The 11,674-nt window shown below is 54.4% G+C and overlaps 1 protein-coding gene across 4 annotated transcripts in view; it reads right to left on the bottom strand.

The window, feature by feature from the left end:
* Positions 1–3,817: 3,817 nt before the first annotated feature.
* The window catches only part of NECAB2 (N-terminal EF-hand calcium binding protein 2), a 30,328-nt gene continuing 22,471 nt past the window's right edge, over positions 3,818–11,674 (bottom strand). The window contains exons 7-13 of one of the 4 annotated variants that reach the window (XM_053609684.1): positions 11,399–11,517; positions 11,137–11,216; positions 8,139–8,192; positions 7,512–7,624; positions 5,705–5,782; positions 4,614–4,705; positions 3,818–4,211 (exon numbers count right to left, since the gene is read on the bottom strand). In XM_053609684.1, the coding sequence (XP_053465659.1) occupies positions 4,183–4,211; positions 4,614–4,705; positions 5,705–5,782; positions 7,512–7,624; positions 8,139–8,192; positions 11,137–11,216; positions 11,399–11,517 (565 nt within the window). In that variant the 3' untranslated portion in view covers positions 3,818–4,182. Of the gene's footprint in view, positions 4,212–4,613; positions 4,706–5,704; positions 5,783–7,511; positions 7,625–8,138; positions 8,193–11,136; positions 11,217–11,398; positions 11,524–11,674 lie in introns of all 4 variants that reach the window. The other 3 variants (XM_053609694.1, XM_053609702.1, XM_053609710.1) reach the window with 3 other exon arrangements.

Genomic DNA, 11,674 nt, shown 5'->3' with positions numbered 1-11,674 from the left:
TCATTCACCTGCAGTGGGCAGTGAGGCCAGCTTGTCATTCATTATTTATACCTATCTGCTTCCTAAATGGCTTTGAGGCCCTTGCCAGGGAGGCTGTGGCTGTGATAGGGCCATTTATGGAGAGTCTTAGAATATCAAAGCATGGCAGGGTGGAGGTCACGCCAGGAGAGGAGGCTGTGTGTGACCAGATCTGGAGTTGGACTGTGGGTTTCAAACACCAGTTCTGCCATTCGCTGACTCAAAGCCCTGGGAGATTTAAGAACCTTTGCTAAGGATCCATTTCCCTATCAGCAGAACAGAGCTGCTTGTCGTGTGTGATGCAGAACAGAGCTGGCTTGTCGTGTGTGATGCACACGTACTGTGAAGAGTAAGGTGACAATGTATCTAGAGTGTGAGCTGGTGCCTCATATACAATGGGGACCCATCCAACGGTAGCTTTATTTCAAGAAGAGATTGGCAGGGGTGTCTGAGCTTCCTGGCAGCCAAGGGAAAAGGGGAAATATGAGCACAAGGGCTCTCCTAAAAGCAGGAGAGCCCACCAGGAGGCACTAGTGCTAAGAGGTGAGGGTGGGGACATAGGTTTCCCTCTCGATTCTGTGACAAGTGTAGATGTGATCCTCACGTGATTGGCTGCAAATTAACCACCATAACGTAGAACGTAGTCTCATGCAGTCAGAGAAAAAGAGGCTGGGGCTGGCGTCTGACCTAATGGAGGAAGGTATGAAGTGCCTGTGTGTTATCCTACTCAAATGTCCAGTGACTTCCTTGACAGCAGCTGGTGCAGGAAGAGCTGGTGTCCTCACGGCAAGGTGGTATCCCTGGGCCTGCCACTTACCAGCCTTGTGACCTCAGCAAAGCCTGTCCCTCTCCAAATGGTCCTTGTCCTCTGGAGGCTGACCCAGGAAAACCTCCCTCCAGCCCTGGGTTTCAGTCCTCATCCTTCTCTAAGATGATGCTATAGACAGCCTCTCCCTTCAAGGAGAACTGAGAGGGTGAACTGAGGCTCACTGGCAGGTCCTGATCAATGGTGACAACTGTGCTTGAGTGTAGGGACCTGTCTCAAGTCACCACTTTAGATGTGGCTAAGTGACACGCTGTAGTGCGAATGACTTGTGTTCCTGCTCTGAGCATGGGGCACTGAGTGCCCTGGGGAGGCACCTTGCCATTGGCTTGGGTCCCAGCCCAGGGTGCTACTGGTCCCCAGTGCCCTGGGAGGAGGGAGGAGTCTCCCACCCCCGGCACACGGTGGCCTGTGCATGCCTCCCGAGGACGGTGTGGGTCTGAACAGGACCAGGTGAGGATGTAGGTCCGTCAGTTGAATGCAGATGGGGAGCTGCATGCAAAGATGAATTGATTGAAATTTTCAAAAATTGCGGTGAAATTCACAGAACTTGAAAGTAACCAATTTAAGGTGTACAACTCAGCGTCATGTGGTAATTTACAATGTTGTGCTGTCACCTATACCTAGTTCCAAAACATTCCTACTGCCTGAAGGAAGCCCTAAACCCGTTAACTGTCTATTCCCATCCTCGGCCCCAGCAGCCCCTAATCCACTCTGTCTGGATTTGCTTGTTCTGGACACTTCACGTAAACAGGATTGTATGATGTGTGGTCCCGTCGTATCCAGCTGCTTCCACTGAATGTCGAGTTCCAAGGTTCATCCACGTTGTCACACTTCATTCTGTTTCCTGGGAGCTGAATAACTCTCCGTGGGATGGACGGACCACTTGGTTTATCTGCTGGGTGGTTGACGGATACCTGGGTTGTTTTCACCTTTTGGTACTGGGAATTGTGCTGTTATAAATGCGTGCGCTAAATTACCTGTTTGAATGACGTTTTCTTTTTATTTTTTTGAGACAGTCTTACTCGGTCACCCTGGGTAGAGTGCCATGGTGGTGTCATAGCTCACTGAAACCGCAAACTCCTGGGCTCAAGCGATTCTCTTGCCTCAGCATCCTAAATAGCTGGGACTACAGGTGTCCACCACCACACCCAGCTAGTTTTTCTGTTTTTAGGAGTGTGAGGGGTCTCAATCTCAGGTTGGTCTTGAACTCCTGAGCTCAATCAATCTACCTGCCTCAGGATCCCAGAGTCCAAGGATTACAGCTGTGAGCCACCTTACCTTGCCTTGAATGCCATTTTCAATTCTTTTGGGTATAGGATCTACCTAGAAGTGGAATTGCTAGGTCACGTGGTAATTCTATCCTTACTTTTTTGAGGAACCGGATTGATTTCCCTCTACAAGGTGATGCTGTACAGCACAGGACTGGGGCGTGTTGCTGTGCGGTTGAACCTGACCTGAGTGAGTTACTTACCCTCTCCGTGTCTCCATGTCTGCACCTGCCAAGCACTGAGGGAGAGGGTGCCTGGCTCTGGGGTAGAAATTAAGCGGAAGCTCTGATCCCTTTTGGGGGTGACATTTGTTCTCTGCACCCGTTCCCACCCACTCCGCCTCTGAGGAGGCTCCAGGTGCTCGTGGGCTGAGAGCAGCAGAGATGCCACGAGGAGGAGAAAGCTCGGGCAAGCGGGCGTGCCGCATGGCAGGAGCTCACCATGCAGTTAAATGTGCTTCCTCGGTTGTACCCCCAAAGAGCCTTAAAATAGCTAAGCTGACTGGAAAAGCACCAGCCTCGGAGTTAGGCAGGGCAGCTCTCTGGCTGCTGACCAGGCCTGCAGACTATGATGTCCCTGATCCTTCTCCCCACTTTACAGATGAGAAAATGGAGGCCCTGAGAAGCTGGTGCCAGGATGTTCGTGTGGCCCCTCCCCACTCTTCTTGCAAGGTCATGTTTGGCTGGCTTTGTGTGAGCAGGTGTGGCTGGTGTCAGACTATGCAAGGGAGGGGCAGGCCCCACAGCCAGAAGGGAGGGAGCAGGGCCTTCAAGGCTCCAGGCGGCCAGGACAGCATGGGCAGAGACCATGCCAAGTGGTGGTGACAGTAAGCATGTTTCCCTGGCTGACTGTACCAGGCTCTGCTAGGCTGGAGCAGGAGGTAGAAAGACATACGTTTTTGGTTCCTGCCTCCTCAGGGTTCCCACCACAGCCCAGGCCTCCCTCTGGATGAGACCAGCCATCTGCCTTCCTCCCCGCCCACCTGTCCTCCTTCGAACTGGAGAAATAGATGTTACAGAGCTTCCATAATAGTAGTTTGGACATTATTCATGTTCAGTCTTGGTGTCCCCGTCTTGCTGGAGTAGCTCATTTACAGGTGTGAAGTGTAAACTATGCCCACAGGGAGGTCCTTGGAATGTCCTGCTCACAGGTGTCTGTTTAGCTGGTGCTCCATGGGGGCAGTTGTGCTAATGCTGTGACTGACGTTGAGTCCTTGGGCCCTGGGGTATCAGGAGGGGCCAGAAGCTCAGGCCAGCCATGGGGGTGTCAGCCTCATCTCCGTGATGGGGCCTGAAGCTTGGGGAGCTGCCCCAGCTGGCAATGCTCCTGCGTGTGTCCCCACACATCGTGGCCCAGAGTGAGGTGCTGGTGTTGTGACTTCACTGGCAGCCCTACACCTGTCTCCCCTTGGTGGTCTGGGTCTGTCTGTCAAACTGTACTGTGACTATTTCAGCTTTGCTGGGTCCTTTAGGGAATTACTGAACCTGAGGATGAGCTTAGGGACCCCTGAACTGTGCAACAGGTATGAGCCTATTTGTCAGAATGCCTGCCCATAGAATTGTCACCTTTATGTTACACGGAAGAAAACTGAGGCTGTGGGGACTGGGTTAGGGTATCACGGAAAATGCGGGGCTGGCTGTATGGATGCTGCCTAGCGCCCCGCACACCCTGACAGCTGGAATGTAGGAATCAAACAGTACACGGATGTTCCCAACCAGAGTTTATTTGGCACCCCTGCCCAACGGCTGCCTAGCGTGGAGCTGGTTACTATGGGTTTTACTGCCTGCGTACAGGATCACTTAGGTTGGGCACTACAGGGGCACGGCTCCTACCAGATAGAGAAACACCAGCAAGGGGAGAAGAGAGGTGGCCTTTACCGTTAGAATATGAGGCGGGCGGGGTAGAGGTGGCCACTGTCTGGGGTGGGGAGGTTCCTGCATTTCAAACAGCAGGGACGTAGGTTTGTGTTGAGAAGTACAGTGAAAAGAAGGCTTGTGTACCAAAGTTTCTAGAAAAGGGGCTGTCCTTCACAAGAGATGGCGGGCCCAGCCGCAGGCCTCAGGGAGGTGGTCAGTCTCGGCCCACTGTGCACCAGGCAGCTAGAAGGAGCCAGAGGGAGAGGTCAGAGGGTAGGTTGGTTAAACGTGCTGCCCTGCCTACCCCTGGAGGTGAGGGAGGCTGCAGGGGCAGAAGAGACATCCCCATACTGGGAGCTATCTCAGGGCCATACCAGGGTGGGGGGAGGGTGCCCGCGCATGGTGGGCCTCAGTGAGGGAAAGGAACACAGCAAGGCTTCAGTCCTTTTGGGGTGATGCAATGGTGGGTGCTGGGAATGTGGGAGGGGGCCCCTTAGGGCACCTCAGCATGCCCCTGGGTCTCCATTCTACAGCTGAAGGGCTACAAGGCTAGGACCTCTTCCTGCCCACCTCCTTGATAGCCAGCTCACAGTGGGGCAGTGCCCAGCTTGCTACTAGTGGGCTCTCCATCAGCCCTGCCTCTACCTGGCACGGAGATCCTGGAGAGGGCCTCAGGCTGGCTCAGCGTGTCCACCTTGACGTGCCGGAATGCCTTACACACAGGGCTCTGCAGGTGCCTGCAACCCGGAGGGATGAAGGTGAGTTGGGGGCTGATCTGGGGGGCTCCAGGAGCCTTGAGGAGCTGCCGCTGGTCCAATTCTAATCCCAGCTCAACACCAGGGCTCTGGGCCTTTGTGGGAAGAGAAAGCTCAGGTCCAGGGAGGGCACCATACCCAAGAAGAGCCTTTTCCCTCCCTCCCAGGGAGTGACTGCAAAGGCCAGACTGCACAGAGGCCAGGACCTGCCACACCCTGGAGCTGCTTTGGCTTGCCCCTCAAGGGGTTTCAGTTCTGTTTCCAAGGGTTAGTGAAATAGGAGTGGGGAAGAGACCCAGATCCTTCCCTAAGGCTACCCATTTGTGATGGTGGCCCCAGCCTGTCAGCAAATTGTGTTTGGCAGGGAAGCAGCAGAGCTGATAGTCCCTGATGAGCCCTGGAGGGGAGGGGAGGGCCAATGAAAAATGCTTAGGACCCTTGTGGAACTGCTCTGAGCAGGTGCCAGAGCCCTAGCTTGAGCTCGGGGGTGGCCACCAGAATGGATCCCCTACCCTGTCTGCCTCCACAGTAAGCCCTCAGGACCACCGTGGGGGAGAGGGAACAGATCAGCCATTGAGTTATCTCACCTGCACTGGGCCTGATACCTAAGGCAGAGCCCCGTTCAAGATAAGCCAAAGAGGTGAGGGTTTAGGGGAACAGGGGAGGAATCAGGAGAGCTTCCTCGAGGACGGCACTTGAACTGGGTCTCAGCATTGGAATGGGGAAAGGCTGGGGGGCTGGAAAGGGGATTTCTAACCCTTAGAACAAGTATGCCCCAGCTGCATTAAGGCCTGACTACATGATGGGAGTCCCCCTACTCTCCAAAACACCCCCCACGCCGGGATTACGAGCACACTTGGCTCACTCCAGCAAGCACGATTGGTGGTGAGTAGAGCTGGACTCTGTACCAGCCCCCTCTGCCAAGGCCATGGGCCACCTCACTACAGCCCCCCACCTGAGGAACAGCCTGGACCCTCTCACCTCTTCCACTCCTCCTCTGTCTCCCAGAACTCGTAGACGACGAAGGTGAAGCCATCAGAGAGCCTCACGGCAGCAATGCTGCAAGGGGAGAGAGGCAGGGGGCTGTGGAGTGAAGGCCACCCCCCTCCTGCTCCCCTGCGGTGGGTTCTGGCCTGTGTCACACACAGCGTAACCTCTGCAACCTTTTCTTGCCTTCTCCCCACAGTTCCCACACAAGCACTTGTCAGGGCAACTCCAGAGCTGAGCTAGGCAGGACAGAAGCTGAGGACAGAAGCTGGGGGCAGCAGCTGGGTGGAAGACTCTGGTTCAGTACCGTGGCCCCAGCAGCTGGAGCAAGGCCTGGCCCCGAGGAACAGTCAGTAGCGATCCACTGTCGGGAACCATAGTAACATGCGCTGGAATCATTTAAAAAATCTTTAAAAATCATGGCGGCGGCAGCAGCTCACTAGGCTCTTTGTATGCATTGTCTCAATCCTGAGAACACTGCTCTTGAGCGTCCCAGGCCTGGCAGGAGGAGCGGCCCCCTGTGCCATGGGGCATACCAATCACCTGGTAAGGGGGGCAGAGTGTCTGGAACTCAGGGCTTCCAAGAGAGCTGGGGCGGCATGGGGCCTTTCCCGTATGTTCAGCAGGAGGCAGGAGTCCTCAAATTACAGCCCCTGGGCCACAGGGCCACAGGCAGCAGTGTGATTGTATTTGTTCCCATTTTGTTTTTTTTACTTCAAAATAAGATGTGTGCATAGGAATTTGTTCATAGTTTTGTTTTTTTTAAACTATACTCTGGCCCTCTGAGGGACAGTGAACTGGCTCCTTGTTTAAAAAGTTTGAGGACCCCTAGGGAAGGTCTAGCGTGGGTGGCAGCAGGGAAATAAGGCCCCTGATGGTGTCATTATGCTGAAATGACACATGGAGCTAGGGGCTCTTAACACAAAGGGCAGCTGCAGGTGTGTGTAGCCCGCTAATCAGATATTGTGCCACACAGGGGAGGTGCCCACTCTGGGTCTTTCAATCAATGACACGGCACTATGGGCAATGTGGTTCATCTAAGTGGGTTACTACAGGGTCATCACAGCCAGCACACTGACTGTAGCAGCTACTTATTTTGGGGAAAGGATGCCTTGTGGCAGGTGCAGGGAAGACATGCAGTCACTCCACAGATAGGCGTGGAAACCCTGGGGATGTCAAGCGTGGGGGAGAGTGTTCAGCCTGGAGGACCCCCACCAGGGCTCCTCTCTCCCTGTCCTTCCTGTGGCAAGCACAGCACCACACTTCTAAACACATCAGCACCTTGATTGTCAACTGGAATTTAACGTGGCCAGTGTGACGCCTTCTACCTATACACACTTGTTCCAGCTCAGTACGGGGCTCTGGCTTTGTCTGAGGCCAAAGAATCTGGAGCCCCTCCCTCCCCAGCCCTCTATCCTCACCAGTTGCATGGGGGGGGGTGTTCTACCACTACGTGCCATGGGCAGTAGCCCTTGCGGGAGGAGCATGAGGCCTCCCCAAGCCCTGCACACCATGCAGTCTGGAGGTCTCCACCCTGTTCCTGCAGCAATGGTGAGCACCTCACCTCGGGCAGGAGTGGACCCTGGCCCCTGCCCACATTGTCTCCTCTGCCTTGCTCTTGAGTTCTACAGGCTCAGGTGCCTGGGTAGCCCCAGTGAGTCCCCCTACCTGAAAGCAGCCTCCTCTCCCAGGGTGTCTGCTAGCATAAGCTTTCTCCCACCTGGTGCTAGGCTTCCTGGGGGAGCAGTGGGTTTTCAGGGGTGAGGCTTGCCTGCCCCACCTGCCATGCCAGGCCACTCACTGGAAGCAGCTCCTCACTCCGGCGGTGCCTCGCAGGTACTGGCGCAGAGAGTCCAGAAACTCGCTCAGCTGATCAGGGCACACGGCCATCTCCTGGCGGACCAGCTGGAGATGCTGTGGGGCCAGAGTGCACATGAGTCTGGGGACCCCAGGCCACCCCTCAGCCCCTGATACCTGATGAGAGGACAGGAGAAGTGGGTCAACCCTTCCCCCCCACTTTTCATTCCTATACAAAATAGGTTGAAGGACTAGAAAAACAGCCAAATGCAGAAAGCGTCCCCACAAATGGGGACCAGCAGACAAGGCTGATGAAAAGCTGAGTCCCCAAGATACAGAAAAACCAGTGGCCAACAGAATCCCTTTCTGATGGAATCTGCTTTTGTGTGTTGTCCTCATCACTTTGTTCCAGGTCATATTTTTTTGCTCATAGTCCCCAGTGTGTCTGAGAACACCCTTGGGGATGGGGGCGCGACTGCTGGGCCAGGGTGGGGAGTGGGGGCCTGATGGTGGGGCCGCATGTGTCTGCATAGTGGTTCCGGGGGGGAGGGGAGAGGTCAGGGATGCCAAGCCACCTGGGTCTTGAGTGGCCTAGGTCAGGGTGAGGGGTAGAAGGGGGAAGGGTTCTCACCATGTTGGTGCCTTCTTCATCGGAGAGGCGCTGCTGCAGGTCAAACCACAGTGCCTAGAACAGTGAAGCAGAGGGACTCACCATGACGACACTGGCACAGCTGGGGCCACTACAGAGCTCCACCCACTCTACCCCAAGGTCCCATGCCTTGGTCCACCCTCCATGCACAGTGCTGGCTCAGAAGGGACCGGAGAAAGCTGAGCCAGGACATCAGCCCTAGGAAGTGGTTGAGAATTTCTCTTAGCCCTAACATCTGGGACCATGGGAAAGCACACAGGCCTAGCTGACCCATGGTGGGGGACACACAGAAGGTTCTAAGTGTTCTGCTGTGGCAGGGAGGGCTTGAGAGGGGTAACAACAAGGAAGTAAGAGGCCCAAATCCAAGATGCGTGGTTTTGCCAGAGCCCCAATTCCCCCATCAAGTTACAGCTCCCCCAAATCATAAGCCCTGGCACCTCAACCTAATAGCCTGACTGGGGTGATCTGTTCTCAGGGCTTTCAGTAGGCCTTGAGCTAAACTGTATACAAATACATGTTAATTTTTCCAACTCCCAGGTAGCTGCTGCCCCTCTCTAAATTCCAGGTGAGCAGGAACCTTGAAGTCTCTGTCACCCAGACCTGGTGCCTACACAGAGCACCCAGGGAGGCTCAAACAGCCCTATTTCATGCCGAGCACCTTGGCTCTGAGGGCGCACAAGGTGGTGTCAGAGCCAGACACCCAGGATTATGATTCTTTAACTTGGATACCCCGATAATGGCCACCTGTGTGCCCATCCCTGTCCATCCTCCACCAGAATAGACTGTTTCTCTATCACACCAGAGCACATGTGAAGGTCTGGCTGTTAAAGAAAACGGGGGTGGGGGGGTGATCTGTGCAGTCCCCACCTTGAAATTATTAATGTTCAAACTAAGGGGCCCTGCCTGTTCACTCTGCACTGGCCCGGGAGAAGGTTCTGACTCTGAGGAGGGCGCTTTGCTAGGTGGTGAAGGTGAGTCTGCCAGGGACGGGTCTGTTTTCATGGTTTTACCACCATATATGTGGCTTTTGGAAGGCGAGGGCTACAGCTGCTTCCTTTTAGATTCTCCCAGCCAGCAGAGCCAAAAAAGTCTGGGGGAAGGCACGGCGGGACCCACATCTACCCCATCCCTGCCCAGCCACCCACAAGCTCCTCCCCCCTCCTGGCCCAGGCGGAGCCAGAAGGCAGCTCTGGGAACTGTGGAGGGCGGGGCCCAGAGCCAGGCCCCGGATTGGCCCCTGCTCGCAGCCCTGGCCAATCGGAGGCCGGAGATAAGGGCCCCTCCCCATCTCCAGGACGCCCAGGTGCTCTGTGGTTACCCGCCAGCCTGGTTGTTAGGGCGACTGGGCGCTAAAAATAAGCTTCAAAGAGCCTCCCTCTGGAGGCACCCACTGAGTTGTTATGACAACCGGGCCACAGGGTCTCCCTGAGCCCTCCCGCAGCTGGCTGCAAGGTGGAGGGGGCCAAACCCACCTCGGCCTCACCCCTACAAGGGGGACCCGCCTCCCTCCTCGGACTCTCTCCAGGTCACAGGCTCTGCTCCTCCCTGTGGGGAGCCCCTCGAATTCCTCAGGACTCAAACCCATCAAAATAGTAACGCCATTTGTAAAAGGTGTAAAGGAAATACGGAGAAATAGAATGCATAAAATCACCTCAATCCCAGGGCTGGGAGACCTGTTACTGGGTTTAAATAGGTGGGCAGTATGGTGTATATGCGTTGCATAGATTTTGGTAACAGAACGTCTAATATTTGCTAATTTTACTAATACTAAAGGCTATATGGGACTCTGTATTAAGTCATTAAGACACCATTTTTGGCTGGGTGTGGTAGCTCACTCCTAACACTCTGGGAGGCCGAGGCAAGATGATTATTTGAGTTTGGAAGTTCAAGACCACCCTAAGCAAGAATGAAATGCCATCTGTACTAAAAATAGAAAAACTAGCTGGGCATTGGGGCAGGTGCCTGTAGTCCCAGCTACACAGAAGGCTGAGGCAGGAGGATCACTTAAACCCAGGAGTCTGCGGTTGCTGTGAGCTATGATGCCACTGCACAGTAGCTTGGGGACAGAGTGAGACTGTCTCCAAAAAAAAAAAAAAAAAAGAAGACATTTTATTAAATCCTAAAAACATTCCATAAGGGTACTATTCTCCTGATTTGCTGTATCATCAGAGGAAATCAGAGGCTTAGAGAGGGTAAGTCATTGGCCCCAGGCCATACAGCTATTAAATGGTACTGCCAGAATTCCAATGGTGACAGGCTAATACCTGAGCCCATCTATCTGTAAATGAAGACAAACTTTGTTTGAGACAGACTCTCAAGCTGTCCCCGGGGATAGAGTGCTGTGGTGTCACAGCTCATAGCAGCCTCCAATTCTTGGGCTCAAGTGATCATCTTGCCTCAGTTTTTGTATTTTTAGTAGACACGGGGTCTCACTTTTGCTCAGGCTAGTCCTGAACCTGTGACCTCAAGCTATCCACCTGCCTCAGCCTCCCAGAGTGCTAGGATTACGGGCGTGAGCCATTGCACCTGCCCAAACTTCTTTCTTGCGCCAGATGATCATATCATGGGTACTCTACCAAGTCATGCAATGCTCCCTTGATTCTGGAAAGGCTGTCATTTTTTCATTACCCATGTGCCACATCGTACTTAAGACTTCCTGCTTCGGGTCATTTCATGGTCTCTAAGAGTCTCTCACTCATCTGAAGCTGCCTCTTGGCGACCACTTACTCAAGGCCACTCACCTTAGAGCAAAGCTACCTTTGCAGCTATGGCCCCTTGAAGCACCGAACCCACTGGCCACTCTGTTCCGTGAGCTGCCCCTCAGCCCCTTTTCCCTCCCCAGGGTTTTTTGTGTCTCAATCATATACCTCCACACTGGCTCCCTGATCCCTCTAAAGCCATGACTTCCGTCCTAAGTCTGCACTCCCTGGGAATGGGGAGGAGGGGAAGGATGGAAGTGGGGGTGTGGCCAGGGGTTCACCTTGTTCTCCAGCCTTCCAATCAGTTCTGCCAGCCGGCTGATCTGGGCTTCCAGGCCCTCCTCCTTTGCGTCCTCTGTGGCTGGCAAAGAGAAACAGATCCTGATGGGAAGGGCCAGGCCTGTGGGAAGGAGGGACACCCCCAACCCTCCCAGGGGCCTCAAACATTTCTTCTGAGTCCCAGTCCCCATCAGAGAACTCTTAGAACTCCTCAGTAACCCCTCCCCAAAGTGTCATTCCCCCACCCTAGGCCACAGCTCTCACCAGATGGAAGGCTCTTTCCTTGTTCTGTGGCCATTAGCTTGTGGTTGGGGGAATAGGGGGGAGCAGGGCTTCTGTACCAGGTTTCCGCCTCGCCGTGGCTTGTTTTGCTGTGGTTCTGTCTGCAGCTTGAGTGGAGGAGACACAGGCCATGGAGCAGGTGCCGGGCCCTGACCACATTGAGCCACTGACAGGTGTTTATTCAGGACTGATTTGGGCTAAAATGTACATAGGACTTGCCCCAGGGAACCCTATCCCTGAGAGGCAAGCATTTTTGCC

Source organism: Nycticebus coucang, chromosome 2 (genome assembly GCF_027406575.1).
Source record: "Nycticebus coucang isolate mNycCou1 chromosome 2, mNycCou1.pri, whole genome shotgun sequence".
Classification (NCBI taxonomy): Eukaryota; Metazoa; Chordata; class Mammalia; order Primates; family Lorisidae; genus Nycticebus; species Nycticebus coucang.
This window is presented reverse-complemented; position numbering and strand designations above follow the sequence as displayed.